We start from the raw sequence: 22418 nt of genomic DNA, 5'->3' as shown, positions 1-22418 counted from the left end.
ATGAGATCAGAAATGTGGATTTTTTTCATTGCTGTTCTCTCCAGTACCTGGCAGAGCTGGCACTCAAAAAATGCCAGCAATATGAAAAAAAAATGTATAAAAGGCTGTACTGGAATATCTAGTTCTTACCAAATATGAGATTGTTTGAAATGCTATCTTAAGGCCCAGAACAGAAAGTTCTTATGTTTTTCCCACTTTTCACTTCATACAATATCCATATTTTTAATAGTCATATTTTTTGTTACCACTGACACTTATAAAGTTACCATGCAGATAACATAAAAATTTAGATAATTAAGTGGTTTTAAAAATTAAACATCTTTGGGGAAAAGAAGTATTGGGTTGCAGATACACACACATACACACATACACAAATGGGAAAATATTAGTATACAAGTCAAATCCTAAAAATAAATATGCAAGAAATTGGGAGAAAAAAATTTTTAAAAACCCCACAAAGCCTCCTTTCCCTCCTCTTCCCCTTCCAAAAAAAGAGGTAATGTAAGAATGAGAAGAACTCTTCTAAAACTAACCATGATAGTGATTTACCAGTGGGTGAAATATCTTAGGCACAATTAACATTACTACCCTGTACACGATCTGCATTAGCATTCCCTTTATAATCTCTTCACGGGGACTCTTTTTGCCTCATTTTAACCCACTGAAATCATGGGTTTGATGTGCTGTTTTTTTTCTTTAGTAATGTGCAAATATGGTATTTTAAGTTTGTCTTTGACTAGGAAATGCAGTAGGAGACAACTATACTCCCCAAACATTTCTCTTACCCGAAATAGCCACTTTAACACAGGTACAGGACACTGGACGTAGTGATAAGCAGAGGTAAGAAAGCCTTGTGTTGTCAAAAAAATCTGATCTGTTTTTCCTGATCTGAAAAAATAAAGTGAAATCAATGACTGTACTTACAGGGTAAGAAACGTCTACCACCACATCTGACATAATCAGGGAAATGAGCACGCACACCATCCTCAGACCCTACAGGCAGACTGTACTCCAATATGGATGGGTTACTCAAAAAGGAAATTCAAGTGATGGCCTAAAGCTGATCCACTCTGTTGGCCTGTCTCCAGATTTATCTGGTGGATAAATTTACATTAGCTGGCAGTGTCGAGAAGGCGCCTATTAAGTCTCAGGGCACTGTCTGCTTTTGCCAACTTGGGTTTGTAATTCTATAAAACTGAGCACCAGCATTAATGTGATCTCTCTGGATCTGAGATATCGTGCACTGAGAGAAATTAGACCAACTTGGGCACTGTGGTACAGTCTGCTAGTTGCCCATCCCAAGATCTATTCTTGGCTTTCCTGTTGGCAACTGAGTGGCTGACTTTTAGCTCTGCCTGAAATAAAAACCATTTCCCAGCCTTCCTTTAACAGGTGTGGTCATGTTGACTAAGTTCTACCCAACTAACCATAAGAAGAAATATGTGGGATTTCTAGGAATTTGAATGTAAAGGGCTGGATGGTGGAGAAGAAAGATTATATGGTGAAACACCAGCCCTGGACTTCCTACCTCCAAACTTCTTTCACATAAGAAAGAAATATACGTCTTGTTTTTTTTTTTTAAGATTTTATTTATTTATCTGACAGATAGAGATCACAAGTAGGCAGAGAGGCAGGAAGAAAGAGGGAGAGGAGGAAGCAGGCTCCCTGCTGAGCAGAGAGCCCGATGCGGGGCTTGATCCCAGGACCCTGAGATCATGACCTGAGCTGAAGGCAGAGGCTTTAACCCACTGAGCCACCCAGGCGCCCCTATACTTCTTGTTTTAAGCCCCTATTATTTTGACAGTTGCTGTTACTATATGCTGATCTTAATCCTAACTAATAAAAGCATATATACCAAGCAACTATCTTACACTGCTGCCTCTAATTAAATAATAAACACAAAAAGCAATAGTAATAAGAAGGATTTGAAAACTGGATAGGTCATAACAGAAGTTAACCTTTTAGAAGAGTATGGCAGTTAGAAACTTTTAGGATAATTTTTATATAGGAAAAAGTAAAATGTTTTTCTGTTTTTCTACTTACTTAAGAATAAGCTTTTCTACAGCGCTCTGTCCTATAAAACCAGAGTCTCTTAAATCCAAGGTATATTGATTGAAAATTTTTCCGGAATTGAGGAAATTAAATATTTCTTCACCTGGGTGATGATCAGGAATAGCATCAATTGTAACCGAAAATTTCTTTAGAAATTCCCTGGAATAAAAAAAGTTATTGAATACCAAAGAGTTACATTGCATGTGGTTCTGTGTGCAAAGAAAACTTTTCTTAGGACCAATGTTAACCTCAGATAAGAAGACTAGCATGACTGGCGAGGATGCGGAGAAAGGGGAACCCTCCTACACTGTTGGTGGGAATGCAAGCTGGTGCAACCACTCTGGAAAACAGCATGGCGGTTCCTCAAAATGTTGAAAATAGAACTACCCTATGACCCAGCAATTGCACTGCTGGGTATTTACCCTAAAGATACAAACCTAGTGATCTGAAGGGGCACGTGCACCCGAATGTTTATAGCAGCAATGTCTACAATAGCCAAACTATGAAAAGAACCTATATGACCATCAATGGACGAATGGATAAAGAAGATGTGGTATATATACACAATGGAATACTATGCAGCCATCAAAAGAAATGAAATCTTGCCATTTGCGACTACGTGGATGGAACTAGAGGGTATCATGCTTAGCGAAATAAGTCAATCAGAGAAAGACAACTATCATATCTCCCTGATATGAGGGAGAGGAGATGCAACATGGGGGGTTAAGGGGGTAGGAGAAGAGTAAATGAAACAAGATGGGATTGGGAGGGAGACAAACCATAAGTGACTCTTAATCTCACAAAACAGACTGAGGGTTGATGGGGGGAGGGGGGTTGGGGGGGTAGGGTTATGGACATTGGGGAGGGTATGTGCTATGGTGAGTGCTGTGAAGTGTGTAAACCTGGCGATTCACAGACCTATACCCCTGGGGATTAAAATATATGTTTATAAAAAAAAAAAAAAAAAAAAAAAAAGAAGACTAGCATGAGAACATGTGCTTTGTTCCTCCCACTGTTTGCTAGTAGTTAATCCAAAGCCGCTAAATGGGTCTATGTGAAAAGAAATAATAACCAGGAGAAAAAAGATGTATCTTGGCCTTAACATTTGTCCTTGAAATCCATCATAGATGGATTAGAAAACCATCATAGATTACTCATTAAGTATATAACCATCAGTGGCTCATTTATTTCACAAGAACAAAATTAAGATATATAAACTTAATAGGATATACATTATGAAAAATGCTGTACCTGTGCTCTTCTAAGAGGCCATCCTCATCATCTGTACTGTCTTGATCTCCAATTCTGATGGGGGATTTAATACCTCGGCCCTGCCTTATGTCTTCCTGTAGTTGCTTCTGCAGTTCATCTAGCCTGAGAATTGAAAGAATATTGCAAAAAATGGTTTACTCTAAAAACAATCTTTAGTTTGTCTAAAAGCAGCACCAAAAAAACCAAAACAACCCCCCCGGAACCCAACCTCTTATTATTAATAAGTACCTTGTTATATGACAAACTTTGTTGCACTAAAGGTCAAATTATATCTTTCCAAACACCATGATGTGTAACAGGTTTTCTACCCAGCTACCGGTATGGTATTAGAATAGTGTTCTTTCACACAGAAGACTTGAATATTTCTTTATAGCTAGGACTTCAAAAATGAAATCCAAATCATTTAGAGAAAGAGGAAGGAAAAATGGCAAATAATTTGATTATCCCTTTGAATCTTTAATGCTCATTTGACTTCAAGTAGCCCAACAATCTGATCACGTTAATTAGGCTTTCTAGCCCCAGCAGTCATCATCGTCAGCACAGTACCTAACACTGAGCCCTTACTAAGGAACGGGCACCATACTGAGAACTTTACGCATTACATCTTTCAACCCTCACGAGAAACCCATGTGGTAGTTTATTATTACCCATTTTACACATGAGGAAACAGACATTAGGAATGCTAACTTGCTCAAGCTCCCAATGCAAGGAGCTGGGATTCAAAGCTAGAGAATCTAGCTCCGCAGTCCTTGCTTACACTGCTTGCCAAGATTAAGTTATTCTAACCAAGGTCCTTATTCCTAGCTCCAGCCCCACAGTAGGTGAGTATAATACAACAGTAAGTGACAAGTAAATGTACTGCTCTACCAATACAGAAAAGAGTCAATAATCAGATCAAACTAGCATCTCTGCCTCTGGTCTGTGCAATGTTCATTTCAAATAACTTCAGATCTGACATTACAAATCACATAAATTCATGAAATGTTTAAAGAATTTTACAACAGAGACAATTTCTCTAACTTTAGAAAAGTGAACACTTTTGACTAATTGTATTTCCTATGGTTAGCTAACTCATCTATCAAGTTTGAGACACATATATACCAACTTCAAGTCAGTTGAGGTTTTTTTTTAAAGATTTTATTTATTTATTTGACAGACAGAAATCACAAGTAGGCAGAGAGGCAGGCAGAGAAAGAGAGAGGAGGAAGCAGGCCCCCCACTGAGCAGAGAGCCCAATGTGGGGCTCGATCCCAGAACCCTGGGATCATGACCTAAGCCGAACAAAGGCAGAGGCTTTAACCCACTGAGCCACCCAGGTGCCCCCCCTTTTTAAAGATCTTATTACTTATTTGAGGGGGAGAGAGCACAAGCAGGGGGACTGGCATAGGGAAAGGGACCAGGAGACTCCCTGTTCAGAGGAGCCCAACGTGGGGGCCGATCCAATTCCAGGACCCTGAGATCACGACCTAAACCAAAGCCAGACACTTAGCCAACTGAGCCACCCCGGAGCCCCAAGTCAGTTGAGCTTTAAGTGAAGTTCTGTGGGCTAGTTTTGAGGATATTCCTTAAATAAGGAAGATACTTTCCCCCTCATTAGCAAAAGCAGTTTACAACGAATGACACAAATTTTATGAGGTCCATTATGATCCTCAAACTTTTTGATTCCTGTGTGTATGTGTGTGTGTGTGTGTTTGTGTGTGTGTGTGTGAGAGAGAGAGAGACAGAGAGAGCCAGAGACTGAAAGAGAAACATAATTCTAAACTTCTTCCTTAAGAGTAACTTGATATAGGGGTCCCTGGGGTGGTCTCTGCCTTCGGCTTAGGTCATGGTCTCAAGGTTCTGGGACTGAGCCCCACGAAGGCCCTCTGCTCAGCAGGGAGCCTGCTGCCCCCTCTCTCTCTGCCTGCCTCTCTGCCTACTTGTGATCTCTTTCTCTGTCAAATAAATAAATAAAATCTTAAAAAAAAAAGAGTAACTTGATATAGAAAAAATCATGTGTTGGAATACATGAACATAAGAATGTTTAAAAAAAATTCTATGCAAACAAAAAACCCCCAAACAACTCAATTAAAAAATGGGCAAGGGGTACCTGTATGGCTTAGCTGATTATGTCTGTCTTTGGCTCAGGGTCATGATCCTGGGGTCCTGGGATTGAGCCCCACATCAGGCTCCCTGCTCAGCAGGGAGTCTGCTTCTCCTCCTTCTGTGCCCCCTCCCTCTCTCGTGCTCTCTCTCTCTCTCTCAAATAAAGCAATAAAATCTTTAAAAAAATGGGCAAAGGAGCTGAACAGACTTTTCTCCAAAGAATATACAAAAATGGACAATAAGGACATGAAAATATGCTCAACATCATTAGTTATTAGGAAAGTGAAAATGAAAACCACAATGAGGTACCACTTCATACTCGTTAGGATGGCTATCATCAAAAAACCAGAAAATATCAAGTGTTGGTGAGGATGTGGAGAAACAAATCCTTGAGCACTGCTCGTGGGAATGTAAAATGGTGCAGCCACTATGGAAAACAGTACAGCAGTTCCTCAAAATTATGTACAGAATCACTGTATGATCCAGCAATTCCACTTCTGGGTATATACCCAACCCCTAAGAACTGAGTGGGGACTTAAAGAAATATTTGTACACCCATGTTCACAGCAGCAATACTTCCAACAGCCAAAAAACAGAAGCAACCCAAGTGTCCATCAAAGGATAAATGGTTAAATAAAATGTGGTATATACATACACTAGAGTATTATTCAGCCTCAAGAAGGAAGGAAATTCTTGGGGCACCTGGGTGGCTCAGTGGGTTAAAGCTTCTGCCTTCAGCTCAGGTCATGATCTCAGGGTCCTGGGATTGAGCCCTGCATGGGGCTCTCTGCACAGTGGGGAGCCTGCTTCCTCCTCTCTCTCTGCCTGACTCTCTCTGCCTACTTGTGATCTCTATCTGTCAAATAAACAAAATCTTAAAAAAAAAAAAAAAAAGGAAATTCTGACACATGCTACGAAATGGACAAACCTTGAAGACACTATGCTAAGTGAAATAAGCCTATATAAATGAATGAATACTGTATGATTTCATTTATATGAGGTACCTAGAACAGTTAATTTCGTAGAGACAGAAAGTAGAAGGGTGGCTGCCAAGGGCTAGGGGAAGAGGAGGACGGGCAGTTATTAATGAGTACAGAATTTCAGTGAGGGAAGCTGAATAAAGTTCTGAAGATGGATGGTGGTGACAGTTGTACAACGTGAATGGATGTAATTCCAGTGAATTGCACAGTTAAGAAGGATTAGAATGGTAATTTAAATTCTGTATATTTTATCACAATAAAAAAATACACACAAAAAATTCTGCCCATACTTTTGATCAAGAATTTCAGCTACCAGTTAGATTCTGATTGTGGTAAGCAGAAAGGAATCTGTATTATTACAGCAATACAGTAAACCATAAAAATCTGATCTTCTGACCCGGCCTGTGAACAAGAGTACTTTATTTCTAACAAAGTTGATAGTAAAACTGTTATAGTAGTATTGGCATAAAATGCACGCTAATTTCTCATAATCCTTAAAGGAAAATTAAAAACCCAACCAACCACATAAACAAGCAGTATGTTTAATTTAGCAAGGTAGACATGATGCTGACCTTTGAGTGTCTTCCATCTCCTTCACAAGACGTTCTAAAGTATTTGTATATGTACCACTATGAACATGTTCCTAAAACAAGAAGAAAATTTAGGGATACTTTATAACATATCTTAGTATAAGAATTGGGACATTTTAAGTTATTCAGAGTACTAAAGGATATTTTCTATTTCAAAAACCTAGGCCAGGAGGATACCTTTCTTAGAGAATTTTCACCATCATGCTTTAAATCTAGTATTTTGTACTGCAGGCAATTTGATTTTACCATTTACTAGGGAAGGCACTAATTATAAAACCCTGCCAGCCTTTGGAACTGACTGTAAACACCCAAGGGCTCCATGGCTACCACGTCTTTATTTTTAAATTCTATTTTAATATAATCAAACTAATTTTTAGGTGTTACCATGGAACATTAACACCTTCCCCACCAAATTTTACAGACATATTAGAATTTAATCCAGCTTATTCCCAAGATAGAATGAAGCACTTTATAAATAAAATTGCACACCACAATTAACAACATTTCTACACTCTACCTTCATTTACAGCAGTGGTCTCCAAAGCAGGGGGTGTGCAAGGTGATCCATTGGGGTGCAGGAAGAAAATAATAGAACTTCTATTTATATGGAACTTCTATAGAAACTCCAGTAGAACTTAGTCTATAGTAACTTCTATATAACTTCTATAGGAAAATACTTTTTTCTTCTTCCTTTTAAATTCTGTTTTTGCATATGCTTTAGAAAGTACACAGTAGTATAGTGGTACATGTATATAATCTATAAGTATACATATATATTGAAGTACATGCTTAAAATTTTTTTACTAATAGAAGTGTTTGTGATCAAGAAAGTTTGGAGACCACTGATTTACAGTAATAAAACTAAAGATATGGGAAACCCATTAACCAAACAAGAACTATACCAGTTTCAGTCCAATTACGAATCATAACAGATACTAAGTTTTTAAACAGTTCTAGCAATTTATCCCTCTTTCACTCATCAATCCAATTTTCCCTCTTCAGGTAAAGATAAATGTCACAGAACTACTTACTGTATAGTCTGATGACTGAGATCTAAGCCCCTTGGAAAGAGCAGGAGGCTTTCCTGTAGTTGCAGGAGTCTGATTGAAGTTCAAAGCCATTATTTCTTCCAGTGATTTTAATGTTTCCTCTTCCTCATCACTGTCTAGGTTGTAACCTAAACTTTCTTCATCACTATCAAAATCACCCCTTAGTTTTCTTTTCAGTGCATTGCTACCTGCATTGGAATTTCCTGAACTCTCTTTATCTGAAGGGGCTTTATCTGAAGGTGCTGTAGGGCTTGGGGTACATGGCACTGGCACAACTTCCAAAGCAGGAGGGGGAGACTTTGTAGGAGTGCCATATTCTGAACGCAAAGATCCCCCAGAAATTTTCCCTGAAGATACATTAGAATCAGCTTTATCAGTCTTTGCTTTGTGTTCCTTGTGTCTGGAGGACTCTGCAGAATGCCCAGGACATTCTTTAGATGAAGAACGCTCTTTTTCTTTTTTAGGAACTGGAAGAGTGCAATTTTTAGCATTTAATGGTACCCGGGAGGAACCAGCACTTGGAACATGGGAAAGTAAAGGTAGAAGTTTTGTCTCCTTTGATGCCACAGAGCTAGCAGTTTTATTTTTCTGAAGGTTGCTAGCTTTTTTAACTGCAGACTTTTCCTGAGGTAAAGATATATGGGGTTTCTGCATCTTAGTCTCTTTGGTACTTGCCACACGGATTTGGTCACTATTCCTGGAAGAATGGTGGCCGGAATTTGAAGGTGCCAAGCCTCCAGAGGAGCGATCAATTTCTTCACTGGGTTCCTTGGATATATCTTCCAAGCGCAATACATCCCCAGGTGTCTTCAGTGCAATATGTTTTATAAACTTCTCTCTCTGATGTGGTCCGTCAGGACGCTTCTCAAGGAAGGACTCCTTTACTTTTGGCATTATAGATTCTCTTGTGCTTTTCAGATCTGAGTCCACAGAGTTCCTTTTTCTTTTGTCAGGGAACTTATTCTGCTTAGACCCTGCTAAAATTTAATTTTTGCCAGATTAGTGAATAGTAAATTTTCCTATCAAGTTTAGTGAGTGTCTAGAATACTCTGACAAAATGCTTAAATTGTAAAAGTTTAGGCTGAGATAATTCAATATATGTGGCATAAGGAAAAAGAGTTGGTACTATTATTTATTTATTAACTAATAAAATACTGGTGTCCAAATTTAAAGCTAATGACAATGGCCATTTTCATTCTAAAGCTATTAAAAGTTTACTACCCAAACAAAATTCAAGGTATTGCTCCCCAAAACACAAAAGCTGCATATCTATTATCATGGAAGGCAATTCCCTCAAAGTTCATATATTCTTTCTTAGATCAAGGACTATCTGATTCCAGAAATGTAATACTTCTACATCTAAATTTATAGCATCTTAAAATATATATACGATAACTAGCTGAAGGCAGACATATTTTCTCAATTAAAATAAAAATCTACCCAAGTCTTTCTCCCCAGTGTTTAATTGTTTATTCCTTCCTGTTTATCCTTCTAGTCATTAGCTGTGTTATGAGTTGTGGTGGAATTGTGGCTCCCAAGATGATTTATTGAGGGGCGCCTGGGTGGCTCAGTTGTTAAGCATCTGCCTTCAGCTCAGGTCATGATCCCAGGGTCCTAGGATCAAGTCCCTCATCAGTCTTCCTACTCGGTGGGAAGCCTGCTTCTCCCTCTCCCACTCCCCCTGATTGTGTTCCCTCTCTCACTGTGTCTGTCAAATAAATAAAATCTTAATAAATAAATAAATAAATAAAAAGGTGATATGTTGAAGTCCTAACTCCCAGGATCTCAGAATGTGACTTTAATAAGAAATAGGGTCTTTACAGGGGTAGTTAAGTTAAAATAAAAGTCATTAAGGTGGGTCCTAATCCAGTTATCACTGGTGTCCTTAGAAGAAGGGAAATTTGCAGTCTTGAGGTCTTTTATCTTTTCCACACTATCATGTCATGAATTCACAGGGAATGTACTACAGCAACCCAGGCTCCTTTCCATTGGTTCTCACAAAACATACTTCTCTGAGTGCAGCAAACTGGCATTTTAGTTGAACTTAAGTACCTTCTCTTTGGCTTCCTTCAAAAGGGTAAATTTGGACATGGAGACAGAACTGAAGAGGGAAGATGAAGTGGAAACACAAAGGGAAGGGGTGCCTGAGTGGCTTAGCTGGTTAAACGTCTGCCTTCAGCCCAGGTTATGATCTCAGGGTCCTGGAATCGAGCCCCAAGTTGGGGTCCCTGCTCAGTGGGAAATCTGCTTCTCTCTCTCCATCTGCCCCCCACCCGCTTATATGTTCTCTCTCAAATATAAATAAATAAAATCTTAAAAAAAACAAAAACAAAGAAAACCCCAACCACACACGCAGGGAAAAGATACCATGTGACATGTGACAGGAGTGATATATCTAAAAGTCAAAGAATGCCAAGAATTGTGGGCAAACACCAAAAGCTAGAAGAGGCCAGGAAGGATTCCCTCCTTGAATTGTTCTGCTGATAACCTTAATTTTGGATTTCTAGCTTCTAGAACCATGAGAAAATATATTTACACTGTTTTAAGCCACCTAGGTTTAGGGGGTCCATCCAAGAGAACTTTAATAAACCACGTGTATTTGAGTTAACCAGGTTTAAAACGTTTCTTAATGTGTTTAAAAATGTGATGTATCATTAATTAAAACCCATTAGTCATTGAAGATTACTATTTATATAATCAGTATTCCCCAAATTGTTTCTCTTTGCATAAGGGCATATGTCCTCAAATCCTCAACAATTTGATTAAGACAATGACAAAATAACTCAAGAGGTAAGAAACTTTTTATAGCCTGATCAGTATACAATCTGAAAAATTCCATTTATAAACATGAAAAAAATCAATAAACAAATGTCTCTATCTCAATTTTTCTTTTTTTTTCTTTTTAAAGATTTTATTTACTTACTTGACAGAAAGAGAGAGAGAGATCACAAATAGGCAGAGAGACAGGCAGAGAGAGAGGGGAAGCAGGCTCACTGCTGAGCAGAGAGCCTGATGCAGGACTCAATCCCAGAACCCTGAGATCATGACCTGAGCCAAAGGCAGAAGCTTAACCCACTGAGCCACCCAGGCGCCCGATCTCCATTTTTCTACAGGTAGCTCCTTTTACCTGAAGAAATCATTCTATATCCACTCACTTTGCTGGGGTTAAATGTTTTGTAAAAAAAGGACAAGGGTCCTTTATGGTGTAAGATGAGAAATCAACTAAGAAAAAGACTTGGGGTGGATTTACACTGATTATTTTAAGTTTGGGATTTCAAAAAAGATAGCTACAGAGCTGCCAGCTTGAATTCTGTTCCATTTCCTAGAGAAGTTAATTTATATATAGCTAGAAATGAGAAATTTCTGATTTGTTTAGGAATTTCTGATTTGTTCAGGTCTTCAATTCTGGAACAGAAGGAGAGAAAACCTGTTTATGAGCAAAGTTTAGGAAAAATCACCTTACTAAAATCTTTTGACATCTGGAATTAGAGGAGGTTGAACTGGTACTGTAAGTAAGTTCCCCTTTTGCAAGCTCTCTAAAGCAGTGGGTTTACTGCATGATTCTTTTTGTACTACTTGTACAAACTGCAGACTGTTTAAGAACATTTCAAATATCTGTTAATATGCAAAACAAATAAGGGTGCCTGGGTGGCTCAGTGGGTTAAGCCTCTGCCTTCGGCTCAGGTCATGATCTCAGGGTCCTGGGATCAAGCCCCACATCGGGCTCTCTGCTCAGCAGGGAGCCTGCTTCCCCCCCCTTCTCTCTGCCTGCCTCTCTGCCTACTTGTGATCTCTATGAAATAAATAAATAAAATCTTAAGAAAAAAAATAAAACAGACAAGACAGGTTGAATTTGTAAATATAAAAAAAGTGAAAATCCAACTGTTCATGAATAGGGGATTGGTTATTAATAAATTATGGAATAAACAAGGGATGGATTAATTTAGACCTCAGAATGCAGCCCAAGGACAGGATTCTGGAAGACTAAAGAGCTAAATGATTTTACCAACATTCCTAAAATCTTCTGACTTGTGTGTTATTATGTACATCACAACTGAGAAGTATAATAGCAGAAATATGAGCAAGACAGTATATTTGGATTATTAAGATCTATTCGCTATCAGATAAAGATAAGCATTCTTCAGGTTATCTAGTGAAAAAGTCCCTTACGTCCTTTATATTCTGTTGACAGTGAAATGCAGCATAAATGTGTATTTATTAAAAAGTATAATACCATAACTTAAAATGATTATGAAACATGCAAAATACTAGAAATAAGAACATAAATGAAGGTTATAAATAAAATATAAATAAGAGGTTTCTTAAATCTACTTATGAAAACATGCAGAAAGCATCTTTTTTTCTTTTTTTAAAGATTTTATTTATTTGAGAGAGAGAAAGCACGAGGGAGGGGAGGGTCGGGGGAGAAGCTGACTCCCCACTAAGCACGGAGCCCGATGCGGACTTGATCCTGGGACTCAAGGATCATGACTTGAGCTGAAGGCAGATGCTTAACAGACTGAGCCATCCAGGTGCCCAGAAAGCATCTTTTTCAAGTACTGTTCAAAAACTGCAGTATATGGAACTGTATAAATGAAACTACATTACAGTCACCACTGACAAAATCTGCAAATCTATGAACTGAATAGAATTTTTATCTTAGTCATTACTAGAAAAAGAAAAAGCGAGCTGAAGAGCTTGGTGGCAACACCACCACTAGTAGCTCTTTATACTGGGAAGAGCAAAATATTTTATACTAAAAATATTTTGTTCTTCCATTCACCTCATTGCAAATTGATCACTTTTTACTATAAATGTGTAATACAGTGAGTACAGAACAATCTCATGGCTGAGAAATTATTGTTCTTATACTTCATAATGTCAAAATTCAATGAAAATTTAATCACTAAAATCAACACTGTAAAAATTAAATAAAAAATTTAAAAACCATATAAACTTCAAATTCATTCCTGTATTTAGAAGCTCTCTTTACGATGGTAAACTATGGTTTCTGCCCTGGCTAAAAATTGATATTAACACTTGAGATCACCTGGTAAAAATGCAATGCACCTCTAAAATATATAAAAAATAGAGTTTTACATGAAACCTGAAGAACAAGGAGTCACATCTGTCTCTCTCTGTACCTCTGTTTTTTCTTCTTTAAAAGTAATGATTTTATGAGGATGTGAAGATCAAATGAATTAAAAGCACATAGAACGGCATGGCACACAGTAACTGTTCAGTAAATGTTAGCTATTATTGTTATGTTCACTGTTATCTTACTCAGCATGGGAATTTGTAAAATCCATTTTTCAAAGTCTCCAATCATGGCAGAAAAAAATCTATTACACCAGACTATTAACAGTTGTTATTTCTGGAAGCCTTTCATTTTCTGTATTACAAATTTCTGCAATGTTTGACTTTTACACTGTTCTATTTTCTAGTTAAGAAAAGATAAAGACACTTTAAGAATTACTGAATTAACAGTAGCTATTACTACGTATTTCCTCAACTAATAGATGTAAAAGTACAAATTAATATATGTAGGTGTCCTTGAAATTTGATATTAAAAAGTTTATCTTTGTACTTGAAATATTAGAAATATTTGGATGTTGTTGTGAATGATAATAGTTTCAACCTTATACAAGGCATCTATAATACCAAGATCTCAGTCCACAGTTCCAATAATATAAGATTATGCTTCTTACTGTAGCCAAGATTCAGAAGCAGAATATGGAATACCAAAATGAGAAACATGTTGCTAGGAACTCTTGAAAGAGGCAAAAAGGTCAAGAAAAACCACAGGTTATGCACACTAATTCTGGGACTAGTCTTTTTAAATATAATTTAACCAAACTCTTAACTAATCTCAGACATTCACAATTTCCCTCTAGGAAGGAAATTGTGTATTTAAACAAATCTGCTTTATAAAAATGCCACTGAGATACAGTTTTATATAAAAATTAAAAAATTAATTTTGATTCTACCTGAAGCAGGTTCCCATGAATCAGAAGAGGATCTTTTCCTTGAGAAATGTCCATTTTCCTATTAGCAAAATGAGAAAAAATTAATTAGGAATTGGGACCAGTAACAGATGTGAACTTTTCTTTATAACATTTTTTTAAAAATTTTATTTTTATTTATTTGACAGATAGAAATCACAAGTAGGCAGAGAGGCAGGCAGAGAGAGAGGGGGAAGCAGACTCCCCGTGGAGCAGAGAGCCTGATGCAGGGCTCGATCCCAGGACCCTGAGATCATGACCTGAGCTGAAGGCAGAGGCTTTCACCCGCTGAGCCACCCAGGTGCCCCCTTTATAACATTTAAACACAGATTTCTAGACCAAAATAAATAAATCAAGTACTTTTATTTGGAGGTAAATTCAAACTTCTATAGTAAGACATTTTAGGGGCGCCTGGGTGGCTCAGTTGGTTAAGCAGCTGCCTTCAGCTCAGGTGGTGATTCCAGGGTCCTGGGATCGAGTCTCACATGGGGCTCCCTGCTCAGTCGGGAGTCTGCTGCTCCTTCTTCCTCTGCCCCTCTCTCTGCTTGTGCTCTCTAATAAATAAAATATTTTTAAAAAGACATTTTAAACTCTTAAGTTTTTAAAAAAAATGAAGGGCATATGTATGATAAAAATGTAAAAATGTCATAAAAATAAAAGCCAGTTTTCATAATGCAAATTTAGAGCTTTATATTAACTCAGGATTAGTATTAAAACACTGTTATCATTCTGATAAAGAAATAGTAAGCCTTGGGTGCCTGGGTGGCTCAGTGGGTTAAGCTGCTGCCTTCGGCTCAGGTCATGATCTCAGGGTCCTGGGATCGAGTCCTGCATCGGGCTCTCTGCTCAGCAAGGAGCCTGCTTCCCTCTCTCTCTCTCTCTGTCTGCCTCTCTGTCTACTTGTGGTCTCTTTCTGTCAAATATATAAATAAAATCTTAAAAAAAAAAAAAAGAAATAGTAAGCCTAATACTTGCCAATTAAGGGAAATAACTCAGGGGCATCTTGGTGGCTGAGTTAGTTAAGCCTCAGACTTCGGCTCAGGTCAAGATCTCAAGGTCCTGGGATGGAGCCCTGCATCAGGCTCCCCCCTGAGAGGGGAGTCTGCCTATCCCCCCCCACCCTGCTTGTATTCTCTCTCTCAAATAAATAAAATCTCTAAAAATAATGGACATAATGGACTCTTCAATACTTTAGTTCAAATACTGATGTACAACCAAACACTGCAATCTTCTAAGAATGGACCAAATGTGGGGTGCCTGGGTGGCTCAATGGGTTAAAGCCTCTGCCTTCAGCTCAGGTCATGATCCCAGCATCCTGGGATCGGGCCCCACATCAGGCTCTCTGCTCAGCAGGGAGCCTGCTTCCCCCCCACCCCGCCCCCGCCTGCCTCTCTGCCTACTTGTGATCTCTGTCAAATAAATAAAATCTTAAAAAAAAAAAAGGAATGGACCAAATGTTAATAATGATTATTAGCAAATCTCATTGGTAAAGACACCAAACTCCTTGCAAATCAACCACAGAGTTTACAAATACATTTTCTAGCAATATACACGGCAACATTCTCCATTCCCTCCTAAAATGTCACGGTTTGGTTTACTTTTTTGGTCTATCTGGTTTTAAAATCTTATAACACCGTATCAACACAGCCCTTTCTTGATACCTGAACTTCCTTTATTGGCTCTGTATGTAGAGAAGTTCTCTGAAACAGAGTACTTATCTTTCTAGGGGAGAGGATCAGCTTTTGTTTATCTAGGTTTGGTCTATTCTCAAGGGAGAATATGATGAAGTTAGTATGTATTCGGATAGCTAAGTATTATCATCTAAGTTGTCTAAGACCCATTCTCAAAATTATTTAGGACTTACATATAATCTAAACCAGTGATTCTCAAAACTTTAAAGTACATCAGAATCATCTGGAAGCTTTATTAATTGCAGATTGCTGGTCTTACCTTACCTCCAATTTCTGGTTCAGTTAGTCTGGTGTGGGGCCCGAGATTTTGCATTTCTAAGTTCCCAAGTGATGCTGATGTGGTTAGTCTAGGACCACATTTTGAGAACCGTTGTTCTAAAAGATTTCCTCCTGTTTTAGATTTTCCATTCCTTAAGTATCTCCCTTCAGCACAGCCTAATTTAAAAATGATGGTACTTGCCTTAAAAAAGAATGCTTACTTTCTTAAGAAAGGTCTTTGTTCATGGTCTGAAAAAATTAAGGGTAAGAAACACTACTAAGTTCTATGGACAGTTGGAGGAAACATAATGAAATTAGGTTTTAAACAAACTGTGTATCAGTATTTCCTTAACAAAAGATACCAATATGATGTTAACAGTTATTAAATATTTTTAGATTTAGCATGCTAAATTAAAGTAGTAGCCAAGCTGATTCAGTAATTATTACACATACCAGGTTTGAAAGATTACTCTTTCCAGGGGTGACGTCATTCTGTTTACTTTGTTCCTGTCTTGATTTACATTTTCTTTCTATACTAGAAGATTTTAAGGAAAGGTTGCTTGCTTCTGAGAAAGAATTTTCGGAGTTGATTCTCTGCTCCATTTGCTCCCTTCTCAACTTCTTTAGTTCTCTTTCTCTGCAATAAGAAGCTAGTGACAACTGGAATTTAGCCCCCAGTGGACTTTCTCCTGGGTGGTGCCTGGATAGACTGCTCCTGCTGCTAAGACTTCTAGAGCTGTTCTTGAAGATGTCAGTTTCTGTCACTGTGGCCTGCTTTTTGGAATCTGTATTGGTCTTGTCTCGATCTCTATCATTCTTCTCCCTGCTATTTTCGTGAATGAACAGTGACTTTCTCTTCTCTGGAGATCGATGTTTTTTCTTCACTGCCTTCATCTCCTTTGACAAGCAGTATGGAGGAACGTAGACTTTTGTAACTGCCTTTGGATATTTGGTGGCTATTGACACACAGGGCCGACATGACTCATGCATACCACGATCTTTATGGCGCTCTTTAACACCTTTCATGAAAGCCTCTAAAATAGTGCTCTTTTCTGATGGTATCCTTTTGGGTTTAGATTTTTTTGGTGAAGACAGTTTCCTTTCAAACTGCTCTGTCCCAGTGATGGACAATCCACTTCCTCCATATTTGATGTCTGCTTTTTGTGGAGAATCCAACATATGTCTGTCTAAATAGTCAATTAAAACACAAATTGCATGTTATTAAAAATAACACAACTATTACATTTTGTACAATTATATAAATTAATAAAAATACTAAGTCATCACAAAAATTTTCAAATCAGTGTTTAGATGATGACACACATTTTATGGGGGGAATTAAGACATGGTTTATTTAATAACCTTACTTTCATAATGCTCCCTTTTGCTGAATCTTGTAAACTCATATGGCTCTATTTATAAAATTTTACTGTATTAGAAAGTTAAAATAGTACACAATATGAACATTATTGACTGGAATATTTTAAATGTAAGAAAGAATAACAGCACAAAGTTTCTTCATGATGTTTAGAACTTATGTTTGTTAAAAACACTGCATCTTCATTTTTTTTTCAATTTGACCATTCTGCTTAATCAAGAGCTTAGAGAAATTTAAAAATTGAATCCATCTCCCTCTTCAAAAGATCCTGTAAAAAAAAAAGCATCAATAGTATACATACCTTGTTTTGAAGCTGGTTTGAAGAAATCTATAATTGACTGCTTCCTGAAAATAAAAGCATAACTAATATAGTATCACATAAGCAAACATTAAAACCTCAATAATTCAGATTAAGGGGAGAATACTAGATTTATAGAATATAGATTGGATCTCATTACCTGGTTTAATCGAGTTCTGACAATAGCAAAAATGCTTTGCTAAGCTGATTATAAAAAACTTCCATTTTCAATATAATTTACCATTTCCTTTAGGAGCAACCTTATAAATGCACAACTGAGGTGTATATAATCTATAGTACTAAAATGTAAGATTGTTGGGAGTATGGATCCAGGGAATTGACACTGTGCTTCCTAAGAAAAGTTTACTGCTCCATGAGGGGATCTGATCCTATTGCTTGGTATCTCCAGTGACTGGTACAAAATAATGCTCAACAGATGTTTGCTGAATGAATAATGGAAATTATAAAAACTGAGTAAAACCTGAAAAGACTCATAACAACAGCAGATGGTAGCATGGCAGTATCAGTTATTGGGCCCAGATGGGGAGGGAGCTGAGTTGAAGGGCATGCTGGCCAAACGGCAGAAAGAATCAAGCGCCAAGCTAATACTACCTTCTTTATATACTACCTTATACTACCTTCTTTATATACTAAAATGTAAGATGTTAATCTACGTAACAGCAGAAATTAGAATGAGTCATCACAACTAATGTTCCAAAATCTTGTCTTTTACCTAAAAATTCTTAGGATATTAACAAAATAACAAAAATAACACATTGAGGAAAACACAAGAGAAAAGGAAGATGTGAACAATTACCAAAACCAAATTGTTTTAATTTTTAAGGATTTCTGCACCTTTCTGCACAGTAACACAAAGTGAACCATTATTACCAGAATTTGTATTTGGATTGATGTATTTAGAGTTATTTGTCAGCTGCATAAAGAGGAATGTCATCATATATAGAGCAAAAAATTAACTTCCTGGCAAAATTCTGCTAAAATGTATTCATTTTACTGAAAGAGAAACAATACACTACCAATTTCCCTAAACATTTATTCACCATGAGGTTGGAATGCTCAGAGAAAACTTGAACAATCCATGTCCCTTGTACGCTTCACAGGTCACGTTAGAAGACCAACATCCTTCTTTAATGGTTTGCTGAAAGTCCACAACGTTTGTGAAATGTTGGCGAAAAGCTAACTGGTTATGAAATGAATATGAGTGACAGACTAAGGAAGAATTTATGCATTTGCTTTCATAAAACATAAAAAATTCCACAGGAGAATAAATGAAGAAATGCCAGAGGTTCTGCAAATCGGGAAAGGATGATGCCCTCCGTTACTGGTCGAGGAAAGAGATGAGAAAGGATTAAGCAGCAGCTAATTTGAAACAATACTATATATGCCTTTACATTAATTACTAAGTTAACATTACATCTTTCCTAAAATATTAGATCCCAGGCTCCTTTTCGAGTAATACACCAGAAGGAAAAATGGTTTTGGGTAAAACATACAAGGAATCTAAAATAACCGTGAATGTAACTTTCAAGTAGGAACCGTTCTCTAATTTCATATGCACAGAAATGGGCATTAGTTATTTATAACTACCTTTTAAAAAATTTTAACAGCTCACAAGCCCTTATCTGAAACTTTTGGGGTCAAATGTGTTTTTGAAATTTGAAGTTACTGGATTTTAGAAAGGGAGTAACTTGGATGTATTACATAAAGCCCCCCAGTGGGGTCCGACACTGCACCCCAAAAGCAAACACACCAGTATTTCTCCGGCATCGCTTACAAATACTCCCAGTTAATGCGATAAAGCCCATATACAGCCTTCCATTAGTTCTAGTCAGGTTTGGCTGCCAAGTCAGAGGTGGTGCCAAACTTACTGAAAACTTTTGATTTGCATAGCATTTTGGCTTTCACAATTGAGATAAGGGATTGTGGACTTGTACCACAACATTAGAAGATAAACTTACTGTTAAACTTAAGTTACAAGCTTTTTAAAACTTAAAATAAAAAAGACAGTACCAAGTGCGTAGAGAATTTAAACATGTTTTATTGTCAGAGGATGTCAAAACTCCCCATCTTATTACATAGCTCCCACAAAATCTTCACAAAAAACCTAGCCTCTTAGAGAGGCGGAAAGTTACTGAAGGAAAAAAAAAACATCACATTCCAAATCTGCATTTTATAAGTATCAATTATCATGCACACTGGACTATAAAGTAATTCGTGGAAGGGTTTCCCTCGTCACATCGTACATAATTTCACCCACAACTTAGGAAAGATTTATACTGTTAAGCTACTACGATCAGTAGAACTGCAACGTACAAAAAAAACACCTAAATATGCACTAAGCAGGTAGGGTCCCGGGTCCAGCTATCGTGAAGGACGAAAATCACGGTCTACCTAAGGCGGGTTCTCCGTAGCCACCCAGGCTGTGGTCACTAGACGGAGAACTGCGTCCCAACTACAGAAAAGGAAACTCGAAGTCCCAGAAGCCCCCGCGCGGAGGCGGGGCAGGGGTTTGCCAGGCCCCGGAACACCGAGGCCTGAGCTCGCGGAGGATGGCGGGAACTGAAAGAGCGGGCGTCCGCAGTCCTCCCTCATACCCTTGCCCCCGCGACCCGGCCCCTTCTCCAGCCCTCTGCACGGTACCTGTCCCCAGGACTCTTTGTTCTCTTTCCCGCTGCAGCAGGGGCGGTACTACCGGGTCTCAGATGGCAGCGCGGGGGCGACGACCCCGGGGCTGGGGATGAGGGGAAACCTGGCCTAGCGGGCATGCAGCGCCTTGTCATGTCGGCGCCGCTGGCGACGGCGGCATGAGCTGTGGCTGGAGAAGTTGGGTGCGTGGTTGCCGTCTTGCTGCTGGGACTCGGGGAGGCTGTCGGAGCAGAGTTGGGCGGCACCCCCTTCTCTCTTCATGGCGGTTCTCTCTCTTCGGAAGTGACTCCTGTGTGAGCGGGAAGGAACCTGAGGACCAACTGGGGGCGGGCCTTACTTGAAAGGTCGCACTCTGACTGGCTGACACGGCAGTCATTTCAGTAGTGGAGCAATAGAAAGCCGCAGCCTCTTAGGAGAAGGCGGGGTTTCGAGAAGGGGGAGGGGGATACGAAAACTGCCCCCCCCGTCACGTGCGCAGTTGGGGTGGGGGGAGCGCACAGTTGCATCCGGGCCGCGTCGGCCTTAGCAGGCACGCGGGGGCGGACAGGCGCGGGCCGCTGCGGGTTCTGCGGCAGCTGGCGACAGCCGCCTGTCGAAGGCGAGGGACGAGATTTGCAGAAGCAAACCCGAGCCCAGCAGCTGCCCTCAGTGAGGGTGGCCAGCGGTTGGGCTTCCTGTGTCATACAGTTGTGCCTCAGAAATCTCCAGCTGTTCATTACATCGTCTTTTTAACATCTTAGGCCAAAGTGCCCTAATGCTGTCACCATTTCCTTGGTAATGGTGCACAGTCCAATCTGAAGACTTGTCCGTCCTGTGAGAGTTCTTAAGTGTTGTGGATGTTTTTTCTCTTTTTTTTAGGAAAGAACCCCCCCCCACCATCAAAATAAAGGCTGTTTTTATTTCACAGAAGCATTTTGTTTCTCAGCTGTTGAAATGAGTTATCCATGGAACCTCTGCAGTCAGATTCCTTGGAGATTTTTGAAAGGAACAAAGGGTCAGCTTTCAATTACCCATGTTAAGTGTGGACAGCATAGATTACTAAAAGCTGCCAGCACTCTCCAGTCCTTCTTTGTAAGGGGTTTGTGTGTTGGAGGTTGTCAGCCAGGGTTTTTCTTACAGAGACTGGTCAGAATATCTCTGAGTCTCAGTTTCCACATCTGTAAAATGCCATTCTATTTTTCTGGGAAATTGTAAACTATAAAAAAGATAAGCAGTGTAAACTTAACAGTTTGGAGTCTCTTGCGTGATAAGTACTGAACAAATTAGTGTTCCCTTTCTTTTGCTCTTTAGACATATTCTTAGACTTAAATCTTACAGAGATACATCAGATACTGTCTGATATAAAATATAAGCAGACATAATATATTGTATGTAATATATTGATAGTTATTTATATATACATCACATATACGTATACCGCATATATGGAATAACTATTAACCAAAATATCAATCTCAAGTATGTCCAAGCTTTGTCGGTCCTGTTCAATCACTTGGGTGGAACAAAATCTTAAATGACACAAAAGAATTTAGACACGTCTCTAAAGTTCATTGTACTGAGGGGTGCATAGGTAGCTCAGTTGTTAGGCGACTGCTTTTGGCTCAGGTCATGATCCCAGGGTCCTAGAATCAAACCCCACATAGGGGTCCTTGCTCAGCGGGGAACCTGCTTCTCCCTCTCCCTCTGCCTGCTGCTCCCCCTACTTGTGTTTTCTCTCTGTCAAATAAATAAATGAAATCTTTAAAAAAAAAAAAAAAGTTTATTGTACTGAGATTTGACTGCTTCTGTAGCTAAGCAAGGCTAACTGACCTGAAGTTCACCTCTTTTCCTTCCTAGTCAGCCCTTAGGAGGAAGAATTAATGAAGAATAAAAGCAGCCCACAAGGTTGCAAAGTATAGGGTAAAAGATAAACAGTGAGGGGCATCTGGGCAGCTCAGTCGTTAAGCGTCTGCCTTCCACACGGGGCTCCCTGCTTGCTGGGAAGCCTGCTTCTTCCTCTCCCACTCCCCCTGCTTGTATTCCCTCTCTCGCTGTCTCACTCTCTGTCAAATAAATAAAATCTTAAAAGAAAAAAGATAAACAGTGAATGTACAGAT

At 38.8% G+C, this 22418-nt stretch overlaps 1 protein-coding gene across 5 annotated transcripts in view; it reads right to left on the bottom strand.

Moving 5' to 3' along the window:
- Positions 1–20706, bottom strand: part of LOC111145107 (SMC5-SMC6 complex localization factor 2) — a 47049-nt gene extending 26343 nt beyond the window's left edge. For 2 of the 5 annotated variants that reach the window (XR_002640454.1, XR_002640453.1), the window contains exons 1-9: positions 20317–20456; positions 17659–17702; positions 16433–17166; positions 14016–14073; positions 8011–9005; positions 6962–7032; positions 3304–3426; positions 2044–2211; positions 786–888 (exon numbers count right to left, since the gene is read on the bottom strand). Coding sequence is in view for 3 of the 5 variants with exons in the window: in XM_022499751.1 (XP_022355459.1) it covers positions 786–888; positions 2044–2211; positions 3304–3426; positions 6962–7032; positions 8011–9005; positions 14016–14073; positions 16433–17166; positions 17659–17702; positions 20317–20456 (2436 nt within the window). In the remaining 2 variants the exon portion in view is untranslated. Of the gene's footprint in view, positions 1–785; positions 889–2043; positions 2212–3303; positions 3427–6961; positions 7033–8010; positions 9006–14015; positions 14074–16432; positions 17167–17658; positions 17703–20316 lie in introns of all 5 variants that reach the window. The other 3 variants (XM_022499751.1, XM_022499753.1, XM_022499752.1) reach the window with 2 other exon arrangements.
- Positions 20707–22418: the final 1712 nt, after the last annotated feature.

This window comes from Enhydra lutris, unplaced genomic scaffold (genome assembly GCF_002288905.1).
Source record: "Enhydra lutris kenyoni isolate GAN:26980312 unplaced genomic scaffold, ASM228890v2 scaffoldscaffold12, whole genome shotgun sequence".
Classification (NCBI taxonomy): Eukaryota; Metazoa; Chordata; class Mammalia; order Carnivora; family Mustelidae; genus Enhydra; species Enhydra lutris.
This window is presented reverse-complemented; position numbering and strand designations above follow the sequence as displayed.